The sequence below is a fragment of the Drosophila pseudoobscura genome, chromosome X, assembly GCF_009870125.1.
Source record: "Drosophila pseudoobscura strain MV-25-SWS-2005 chromosome X, UCI_Dpse_MV25, whole genome shotgun sequence".
Classification (NCBI taxonomy): domain Eukaryota; kingdom Metazoa; phylum Arthropoda; class Insecta; order Diptera; family Drosophilidae; genus Drosophila; species Drosophila pseudoobscura.
Window position 1 is genome coordinate 15,460,492 of NC_046683.1, and position 11,297 is coordinate 15,471,788.

An 11,297-nucleotide genomic window follows, 5' to 3' on the forward strand; every position below is an offset into this window, starting at 1 on the left:
ATAACCGGATGACAACAATGAGACTAATACCATTCACAAACATGTTGCTAGTTCCATGACCACATACCCTGGCGGAAAAGGATGTTGTAGAACTGAGACAATGTTTGTCATCACAGGCTCTAATTAATGCCGAAACTAATCAGTCTCTGTTTTGAACGATATTTTGCAATTAGTATTCTTCTTACAGAGACTAAGAACTGGTACTGGGATCAGGATTTATATACAAACACCTAATCAAATGCATGAATAGGCCTTAAAAATGCAATCTAATACAAGGCCTTTATTAATTACATTTGAAAGCAGCTTGGAAAACAGTATCTTAATATAATGTTAACGAAATGCGGTATACAAACGCCCATACCCTGGTTGACAATAAAAGAGTCTACAACTACCAGCAACATTGATGTCACAACCTGCGACTATTGAACATTTTTGTTGAAACCGTGTTTTTGTCAAAACAAAAAGCATGCAAGTACTTAAAAGTAGTTAATCCTGATTAAAATTGCTTCATCAGCCATATAAAATTATCTGGCTCATCCTAGCGATCTATATAGCTGGGAATATTCGACGGAAGAAAGAATAATCAGGAATTAGTCGTCATAACCGGTTGACAACAATGATTACCGGCATCATTAATTGTCATACCCTAGGGAAAGTAATGCTATAGAATTGAGAAAATGAATGTCATCCAAGGCTCTGTAGGTATCAGGATCGAGATAAATATACACAAGATACTAATAATGTACTTGAATATGTCTAAAGAATATCAATTTGAGTAAAGGTCTTAATAAATTACGTTATATCTTCATATAAAAATAACGAAATAGGGTATAACAATTCCTATACACGCATCATGTCTTCAAATACCAGCAACATTGCAAATAAAAGCAACGACTAAAAACTAGCCAATCTTGAAAAAAATGTATTCATCAACGGCTTAAAATTATGTGGGCTAAACTTAGGGTTTTAGTTAGCCGGAATTATTCGAAGGAATAATAATAATAATAATAATAATAATAATAAAAGGAAACGAGGAGTATGATACATTTTCGGTATTTTTTAGAGTGAGACCTTATATTTTATTGGGACTTGCTATCTTATCTTTGGGACTTGCTCTCTATTTTGTGGTGGGAATTTTTCTCAAGTTGTGGGAATTTTTCTCAAGTTATATTATATTTCCGGGATACAATGTCCTTTGAGCTTAACAATGTCCCTTACATTCCGCACTCACTTACGGCGCATTGCATCCAAACTTACGTTTTCTTACGTTATATGTTGCTGGCAACATTAATTTGTATGGGCCAGACTCATGTGCCGTGAAATCGAGCGGCACTGTTCCCCAAAATGGCACGAATTTAGCAACATTTGGCATACCCTGGGAAATGGATATTATGGAACTGAGAGAGTGTTTGTCATCTAATGCACCAATAAGGGCCAAAACTATTCAGTCTCTGTTGAAAAGCTATTTCAACGATATTTTGGACGAGATATATTTTCAAGACCATAATCATATGCATTAATATGTCCAAAACATAACAATCTGAGATAATTTCTATATTAATTACGTTTTAAAACAGCTTGGAAAAACAGTTTCTTCGTATATATCAACGAAATAGGGTATACCTGTGCCCAAGCTCTGGTTGACGTGAAATTTCAGTCACTTACGTTGCCACTGTTTTTTTGTTGACCTTTTTTCTTTAAACCTTGTTTTCTACACTATACAATAAAAGAGAGTACTCAAAAGTAGTCAATCAGGTAGAAAATTTATTCAACAACGGCTTAAAATTATGTGGGCAAAGCTAAAGATTTTAGTTCGCCAGCATGATTCAGCGGAAGAAAGAAATTGAGCAATTGGAATGATTTTTCTCTTACGTTTTATTTCGTTTCATTTTTTTGACCATTTTCGCTAAAACCTTTTTTTACACAAAATGCAAAAAGAGCAAGTATTTAGAATAACCCAGTTAAGTAGAAAAATAATTAATGAATCGTATACAATAATGTGGGCATGGCTAAATATTTTATATAGTTAGTAATATTCCACGGAAGATCAAAAACGAGGAATATGTAAAATATAACTTGAATTCGTCAGTATATTTACAATATATTTTTAAAAAAATACGGTATATTTCGGTATGTTTGTGAGGGTCAGAAGGTATATTTTTTGTCACAAGTCCGCGGTCACACTGCTTTGAAACTTGCCGCGGGTCGGCTCTCGTTTTTTTTCAACAAAAATGCGCCAACGCGCACCATCGCAACGCAAATTGAAACCGCAACGGAAATAGTTAATAACGATGTGCGTGTAAATTAATATATTTTGCTGGTTTTTCGTTTGTATTGCCAGTGCTTGTCTCTATTTGCTTTCTGTGCGTGTGTGTGTGAGTGTCACTGTGTGTTTGCTGTCTCGCTTTGGCTTGCACATTTCAAATGCAAGCGCATCTCTCTTGGGCCCAGTGTTCGTGTAGGTCAAGGTGAGGCAGCAGCAGCAGCTGCCTGCAAGCACCGTTAGTTTTTCAGCCCCTCTTCTCACGCGCTCATTGAATATGCAGTTTTCAATCAGTGTGTCAGCAGGATATGCACACACAAACAGAAAGAACAAAACCACACATAAAACGGAGTACTCCTAGTCCTCTCTCTTCACCCTCTTGCATTGAAACCGTAAAAGTCAATAATTGCTTTGACTTTTTTTGCAATCGCCAGCTCTCTTAAACTACTCTCTCTCTCCCTCTCTCTCTCTCAGTCTATCTATTAGCACCAGATTCCGTCACCTACGAGAGCGATAAGCACAGAGCTAGATAAGCGCAACCGTAAATAACGGTTCAACAGTTGAAATAATTAGTTAATGGACCCGATCGTCGCCTAGTGGCAGCAGCAGAAGCGCAGTAAAAGCGACTGCACCAGCACCAGCACTAAGACCAGCACTGGGACCAGCACCAAGTTGCAACTGCAACATTTGCAACAGAAAAACCAGACAAAACGGCGTTTCTACAGCAGCGTCGCCTCTTCGGCGGCGGCAATGTGTCATCAACATCAATGAAACACCAGCCGCCGCCTCCTCCGCTGCCCTTAACGCAGCCCCCATCGCTGAGTGGCGGCGGGGTTGGTGGGGTCTCTGGCAGCGTCATCAGCAGCAGCAGTGGAAGCAGCAGCATAGTGGCCAATGCCATTAGCAGCCTCAATGGCAACAACAGTGCCACCAGTAGCAGCAGTTGCATTCAACCAGCCAACAACAACAACAACAATCACAACAACAACATCAGCAACATCAGCAGCAGCCGTGGCAGCAGCTTTGAGGCAGGAAAATGTCGTCCACCCCTCTACCCAAAACGTGAGTAAATCGGGCGCCCTTCAAGGGCGCCACCACCAGGGGGCCCAATGAGGAGAGCAACAGGAATTCCCAGATTCCTGTTGCAGCTTACAGAAGGCCAAAATAGTTCAAGATCTCGGGGAAAACGGGTCTACATGTCGGTAGTTTTCCTGCCATCGGATTGATATTATCGATGATCTGTAGGTATTTTGTCCATGGGATCTGATCTCCCTGAGATTAGGTGGACGCACTTCAGTTTCAGGGGCAATAGCTACTTACGGCAGCCGTTTTCCGAATCCAATCCAAACCATTTCCAATCAAGCAAAAAAAACATGGAAAGTCGCCGCGAACTTCCTTTCCTTTTTTGTTTTGTTTTGTATCTGTTCGTTTTGGCTTCGCTTTCGCCTTGCTTTTAGACGTGGTCTTGTACTTGGTCTGTGGATTGGGGTCTGCAGTCTGTAGTCTGAAGTCTGGGCTCTGTCTCTGGCTCTGCTACCACTGCCTCTGCTGGGTCTTGGAGTTGTAAGCTTCAAAGGCAACGGCCCATTTTTGGTGGGCGTAGACTTTGTTTTTATTTCTTGTATACCCTGTGCGGAAAGGCACTTCGATTGTGATCGGTTGTTTGCAACGCCCAGAAGTCTCATTATATTCAATATCACTGTGGGAGGGTATCTGGAAGTTCTGTACCGATGGTGGCAGCGGCGTTCCTTTCTTACTTTCTAGCTGGCGGCAGCCGCACCCAATTGCAGATCGCTCGGCCCTGGGCCACTGGCGATGGCCATGTCGAAGGGAGTGTGGGGCAACGTGACCGCAGCTAACGGTACTCCTGGTTGACATGTCGTTAGTGTTCGATGAGCATTTGTGCCGCTGTCGATCGTAGGGGGGACGCCTTAAACGGCCCGACCAAGAACGGGCAGCTCCACAGAGCCCATGCCCATACCTTTGGCCCAGAACCGAACGTGATAAGATAAACAGCATTTAACAAGAGACTCAGTTGTGCGAGTACGAGTACGGTTTCTGGAAATACTCGTATGGGCCAGCTCTTCGAGTAGGAGTAGGAGTAGCCGATAGCGGTGTCGAATGAATTGATTGATACTTTTAAAGGAATAATGTTCGCATTGTTTAAAGTGGCTTGTTTTGAGTCAATACCAATTTTGATCCGCATTTTCCGACTTGCAGTTGCACTTCTCTTCTCCATTGTTTAGCGGCAATTCAAAATGCAGCATTATTAGCATTTAAAAGCTCATTAAGAGCCAACATTCATTGTTATGCCAAATGAATACACATGTTCTCCGGCTTTGGCTCTGGCTCGTCTCTCTGATGTTTCTAATGTGGGGGCGTTTGCATGAGTCTCGGAATGGAAATGGAAATGGGAATGGAATTTTCATAGCAATTAGGGAAATCAGTGCATAGAGCTGTCACATTTGTTCTATTCGAACTGGGGGAAACTGTGAAAGGGGTTGAATGCAAGGGAGGGGGGCTTGGGGAGGGGATGGCACACATTTTGGTTGTTTTCTAGAAATAGAAAAGTGAAAGAATGTCAAATCCGTTTCAGAAAAAGATCAGACGCACAAGAGCTTCTCAATTGTGTTGGATTATACGATGATTCTGTTCCCCCCCATTCCATACCATACCATCCGATCCGATCCTATCCAATACAATACACACCCGTATGTATTTGTATATTCAGTGGAGTTCATTTCCAACATAAACAATTCTATGCCTTAAATGGAAAACTAAAGAATTCCGAAATTGAATCGAAAGCCCAAATCGAATGGATATATTTTTGGTATTTTTCCAGCTTCAGCCGCACAAAAAAACGCTCCAGCCAGAGATTCACATGCGGCAAGTAGAGGGAATGTTTGGCAACTATGGGATACCCTATAGTCGGTGACATAGAGGGAATATAGAGCAGAACAAACAAATAAGGAGGTCTCTCTCACAAGGGTATACCCTAGCACTCACCGATGGCTGGAAGGAGGATGGAAGACTGGCTGAAAGGTGCCAAGAGACGCAGAAGGAGGCTGGAGAGGTGAACTTGGGCAGCAGCTACTTCAAATGCCGTCAATTGTTTGAAAGTTTTCAGCGTGCCGCGGGCAGCCAGAGAGCAGCCAGCGGCGTTGCAACTATTTATGGAACAGTGCAGCAAGGCCCAAGCGAGTGCCCTTGGCTGTGGATGCCTCGTAGCAGTTGCAGTGTCTATGTGTGTGCGTGTGCCTGCCTTTTGTTTGTTTAGCAAATGCCTCCGAGGCTGGGGCCAAGCCAAACCGATCCGAACTCTGGCCAGAAACCCAATGCCAACCGATGCCGACTCCGATGCCGATGCCAATGCACGTTCGATGGCTGCATCGAGAGGCACTTCATTCTTCTGCACTCTGGCACCCCCCCAACTCCCTCTGGGATTCTTTCTATGTCTGGGGCACTCGTGCGTTCAACAAGACACTCGAACTGTAGCTGCTCCAGAGCTTGCCACATCTCGAATTGAACTTAATTGAAATGAAATTGAGATGCCACAAGAGGTAGCGGCATGGAGGCATGGAAAGATGCACAGTGAGAGAGCGAGAGAGAGAGTGGGGCACTGAGATTCGAATTGATGTGTCGCCATATGTTAAATGGTCTGTCATAATGCTGATCGAGATCGTGTTGAAACGTTTCCCAGACCTCGTCCTCCGATGAATCCGATCTAACGATAAATGCTCAAGTGTTTGACACCCATCAAACCCATCTCTACTCTCTGAGGTACCCCCGCCACCCCTCCCCTGATCTAACGACTTGCGTGGGGGACTGGTGTATGCCCCAGTCACAGACTCAGACCCAGACCCAGACCTCAGACCCCAGACGCCCCAGAGGCCCCAGACCAAGACCCAGACCCACCCATGACGCTGACAGCGATAAGTCTAGTCAATGAACCGCACCAAAGTGGGGGCCATCCATCCACTGGCGGGGGCTGGGATGAAAGATGAAAGAGATATGAAAACTGCAACGCCCACACAAAAGCTTTTTCCTCGGATAAACAAACGACAATAGGATGAGGGAGCCCCCTGGATAAAGATCTTTCCCTAGCGCTGGAGAGAGTGAGAACAATGACGGAGACAGAGACGGAGACGGAGAACTAACTGGCTGATTTATCGAATTGAGAGCTCAGATTTTAGTCAGATGTGTAGGAGGAGAAAGGAGGAGGGGGACCTCAGACTGCAAAATGTGGAATACATCGGCCAATCCATCAAAGAGTCGACTGTGCCCCGTTCCCACAGCGCTCCAACGTTTTTGTTTATAAATGACAATCTTCCAGTGAATGCTCTCATTAGCCCGATTTCGCACATTTATCCGACAGATGCAGATACAGATACAGATACAGATACAGGCAGCTACCCAGTGGACACTGCCAGTATCTCTCTGCCCCAAGACTTGGGTAAACAAACAACAAGTTCAATCTTTTGTTTACACCCGCGAATCGCTGCAATTGCAAGATGATGTTTATCCTCGCGGATACCCTGCGCAATGGGGAGGGAACCTGCTTGGTCAGCACCCCCCTCGCCCTGGCCTGTGATTTCCTGTTTTGTTTCTCCATCAGGCCTTCGATGAGTGTGACGTGACGCCTCAACAGCCGTGCGTGCTTCAAGGGGTTTGTATTTGTTTTTTTAGGGGTTGTGACAGGGTGCAGCGCCCTGCACCCTGCCCCCTGCACTGGGAGTCGATAGCCCTTCCCCTTGGCCTTGCCTTGCCCGGTTTGGCCCACTTGGCGTGCCGTAAACTCGATTAGATGTAAAGCAGGGCCAGTACGTGAGCGGAAACAATAACGTAACTGTCTCCCGTGGCCACCCTTAGGTGTGTGTGTGTGTGTGTGTGTGCCAAGGGGTGGGTGGTGTGTCCCCTTTATCCTGTGTCCTGTCAGGGTGAACAACATCCCAATCGACCAGGGCTGCCATATGCCGGGAAAGGGAAGAGCACAATACTCTTCCCTGTCTAGATCCAAAAGTATCTTCCAGCGGATACAAAACTAAACTCAAGCCGGAGCGAAAAAGGTGGCAATTTTGTAGAGTTAAACACTAGGAAGTTATCTCGATTTTTTGATGATTTGTGGTAGAAGAATCGATCGTAAATGGATCTTGTCCCGCCTGTCTGGCAGCACGGCCACCCACCGCTCCTGGCCTCCCCGTTCCAGCCTAGTGGCAGGGCCAACATGTGGCATGGCACACATTTTCGGGGCTTCCACTAGTCGTAGTTTGTGCGGCGCAGGCGCTGAGAGAGTGCCGTGCCTAAGCACTATAGTGGGGTAGAACTAGAGAGGCCCGAAAAGCGGGCGGTTGCAATTTGGCGTTGCCACTTGTTTATTGTTACATCCTTAAGAGCAAGAGAGAGAGAGAGAGTGCCAGTGACAGTGCCAGAGAGAGAGCGTGGTCTATTAAATTTTGGATGCTTTTCGGGCAGTTTCCTGGCTGGCAGTTGCAACTCGCCTTCCGCCTACTACCTACTACTGCTGCCAACAAAAACAATAAAGTGTTCACTCAACTCGGGGATTTTTTCAATTGCAACAAACAGCGAGACAGCGAAACAATGTTGCAAATTTGTTTATAAACCAAAAAGAGAAAAGAGACGGGAAAGGCCACACACCACAGGAACAGAGAAGAAGAGAGACCGAGAAAAGCAGGAAAGAAAATTGCGAGGCTTTCCCCCCAATTACGCCTTAAGTAGGCTTCGGCTGGGTATACACACGAATCGTAAGGAAGGGAAGGGCAGGCAAGGAAAGGGAAGTCCAGGCTAGGAGAGTTATCAAAAACAAGTAGCAGGAACAGGAACAGAGCCCCCTCCCTCCCTAGAGCCATGTGTAAGTAATGGCTTAAAGAGCCAGTCGCTGGAGCAGTCGGGAGTCAGAGCGAGAGTCTCTCTCTCGAGTGTCACTCCACTTAAAAGGCCCTCCCACTGCATTCCATTCGCATTCGGATTCGCAATGCATTTGCCTAATGAGGCAGTGATGGAGCATGGAGTTGCCTGGAAGCAGAGCGGTCCTTCAACCGATTAACCCATTTGTGTCCTTTGTTTTCGGTCCTTGTTGCAGCCAAGACACCCTCGTTTGACAAGGACCGTGACTACATTGGGTTTGCCACGCTGCCGGAGCAGGTGCACCGGAAGTCGGTGAAGCGTGGCTTCGAGTTCACGCTGATGGTGGTCGGGGAGTCCGGCCTGGGCAAGTCGACGCTCATCAACAGCCTCTTCCTCGGTGACCTGTACAAGAACCGCCAGATGCCGAACGTGGAGGAGCGCATCGAGAAGACGACCCGCGTCGAAAAGAAGACCATGGACATCGAGGAGCGCGGCGTCCGGCTGCGCCTCACTGTGGTGGACACGCCCGGTTTCGGGGATGCCATCAACTGCGAGGACAGCTGGCGGGTGTGCACCTCGTACATCGACGAGCAGTTCCGCCAGTACTTCACCGACGAGAGCGGACTGAATCGGCGCAACATACAGGACAACCGAGTGCACTGCTGCCTCTACTTTGTTCCGCCCTGGGGGCACAGGTGAGCCCCGCCGCACCCAAGCCAGTGGCAAGAGCAGAACTAATCCAATTGCTTGCAGCCTGCGACAGATGGATCTGGACCTGATCAGGCGGCTGCATCGCAAGGTGAACATCGTGCTGGTGATTGGCAAGGCGGACTGCCTGAACAAGCAGGAGGTGCGCAAGCTCAAGGAGCGCATACTGCAGGACCTCGAGGACAATCACATACAGCTGTACCAGTTCCCCGAATGCGACTCCGACGAGGACGATGACTTCAAGCAGCAGGACCGCGAGCTGAAGGCCTCCATTCCGTTCGCCGTCGTTGGCAGCAACACCATTCTGGAGGTCGCCGGCAAGAAGGTGCGCGGCCGCCAGTACCCCTGGGGTGTGGTCAATGTGGAGGATCCGGAGCACAGCGACTTCATCAAGCTGCGCACCTTCTTGATATCCACGCACATGCAGGACTTGAAGGACACCACACAGGTGAGCCACAGCCCTGTGCCCATGGTGCTCATTATGTGACTACTTTTCGATTTTCCTTCTGCAGGATGTGCACTACGAGAACTTCCGGGCGCAGTGCATCTCACAGATCTCGCAGCATGCGCTGCGGGAGCGCGGCAAGTTGAAGCGCGACTCGATCAGCTCGACGAACGGATTCGATGCGGCCATTTCGGAGACGGACAGGCTGCTGCTGCAAAAGGACGAGGAGATCAGACGCATGCAGGACATGCTCACCCAGATGCAGGAGAAGCTCAAGCAAACGCATCTCATGGAGATGAAGAAGAACGACAGCGTGATCGATGTCTAGGCGGAGAGCAGATTAGAGACAGAGAGAGACAGAGATAGAAATAGAGAGAGAGAGAGAGGAATCGAGCAAGGAACGTGTTCGAGCGTGTTCAATTTTGCACCTTGATATTGATACATATATATATATACATATATGCGATACGACTTATATTATGTGACCCAGAGAGACACACCTGTCCCATCCTGGAGCTGCAGCTGCAACCAAATCAATTTATTAAGTTCTTAAGTTCTAGCACTGTTTGAAAATGTCGATGTTTTTGCTCCTTCCGTTAGTTGCAATCTTAAAAATATAAAATGTAGTTTCGAGACTAAGAAAACGTTAGACAACGATACGAGAACGGTATTAGCGAACGGTATTCCGCAGCAGAGACCAAAAGCACAACAACCAAAATGCAGAGAATTGAGCCCAGCCCCCAACTGGCAGCTTTCTCCCACTGGCATCGAAGCCTTTTTCAATATTGTAGCTAATAGAAATTTGTACGAGCCACACCCCCTCCCGCAACCTCCCACACGCCACACCAGTTTATAAGGGTTGCAAATGGCAGATTATCTGATATATGTATACTTTTTTTTCTCTAGAATTATGTAACTATAACCGAAAACAGTTATGCAAAACATTACGTGTACATCCATTTTGATGATATTGTGACAGAGAGTATTCTAAAGATATTGAGTGTGAATCGCATTTCAGCAGCCGGGCGATTTCATTCGTCATCAAATTACGATAATCAGTACGATATTATACCAAAGTTTAGGGAGTTTCAAAAACTTGACGGAATAACAAAATGTAAAAAAAAAAACAAAACAGAGCAGATCAACCCACAGAGGCACTTAGAATCGTTACAGAGAAAGACATAGCAAGGAAGTAACTCTTTTTTTTTAAATTAATTTACTTATAACTTTTATTGTTTTTTTTTTGTTTGTTTCATTGATTCCCAAAGAACAAGAACAAACGAAGGTAAAGAACATTCGCTTGAACTGGAAAAATCCGGTCATTGTTGGTCAAATTAATTAAAAGCCGCTTCTTGGCGCTGCTGTATCAATTAGATAGATTTCCGTGCTTGAATTTCAGCATGTTCCCATTATTTATTCTAATTATTATACACGAACAAAACCTATTTTGTTCAAACGAATTGTTAATGAATTTATTTTAAATTAATTAATTAAGCCTACATGCAACAACCATAATATATAAATGAAATTATAGTCGAAAAATTATGTATAACAACATAGCGATGATAAAAATCGATTTCAAATAAAGGTAACAACAAATTAAGAATTAAAACGGACTCTGCATATCTGTTACTTCTATGGCAACCGATTTGTCCAGCGATACTAGATCTAGCATATCAATTTATGATTCGATTCTTGTTACCTTTTCCAGTGACTCGTCTGCTCTGTAATAGCCGCAAGCTGAACAGAATGGAAGGAAACCTGATGCTTAGGAAACATTTTTCCAAGGTAGCGGACTGTATTTACTCGTATCGATCTCAGTTATTTTTTCGAGTTTAATTTCATCTGAATCGATAAACAAAATGTTCTTTATCACAAAATAGAGAGGCTCGTGCAATCGGTTCATATTAATCCATGATAAAGATCAAATTAGTAATCGAACATATTTTATTGTATTTCAGTGAACATTATCTCAACGGCGCCATGTTCCCCCAAAGAGTAACCCGCTGGATGTTA

The 11,297-nt window shown here is 45.4% G+C and overlaps 1 protein-coding gene across 2 annotated transcripts; it reads left to right on the top strand.

Annotated features, from left to right (window-relative positions):
* Window positions 1–2,141: 2,141 nt before the first annotated feature.
* On the top strand, window positions 2,142–10,879 carry Septin4 (septin 4). Of its 2 annotated transcripts, XM_033382705.1 has the most exons (5): window positions 2,142–2,293; window positions 2,738–3,325; window positions 8,364–8,823; window positions 8,882–9,284; window positions 9,349–10,879. In XM_033382705.1, the coding sequence occupies exons 2-5, from the start codon at window positions 3,031–3,033 to the stop codon at window positions 9,607–9,609; spliced, it is 1,419 nt and encodes a 472-aa protein (XP_033238596.1). In that variant the 5' UTR covers window positions 2,142–2,293; window positions 2,738–3,030; the 3' UTR covers window positions 9,610–10,879. The 2 variants fall into 2 exon arrangements, with proteins under 2 accessions (XP_033238596.1, XP_015041548.1); XM_015186062.2 differs by lacking the exons at window positions 2,142–2,293; window positions 2,738–3,325 and adding an exon at window positions 7,671–8,132.
* Window positions 10,880–11,297: the final 418 nt, after the last annotated feature.

What these genes read in the sequence shown, in the direction of transcription:
- Septin4 (XM_033382705.1), top strand. Translation starts at nt 3,031, where the DNA reads ATGAAACACCAGCCGCCGCCTCCTCCGCTGCCCTTAACGCAGCCCCCA. An exon ending in TCCACCCCTCTACCCAAAAC is followed by an intron (nt 3,326 to 8,363) that starts GTGAGTAAATCG and finishes TCCTTGTTGCAG; the next exon opens with CCAAGACACCCTCGTTTGAC. An exon ending in ACTTGAAGGACACCACACAG is followed by an intron (nt 9,285 to 9,348) that starts GTGAGCCACAGC and finishes TTCCTTCTGCAG; the next exon opens with GATGTGCACTACGAGAACTT.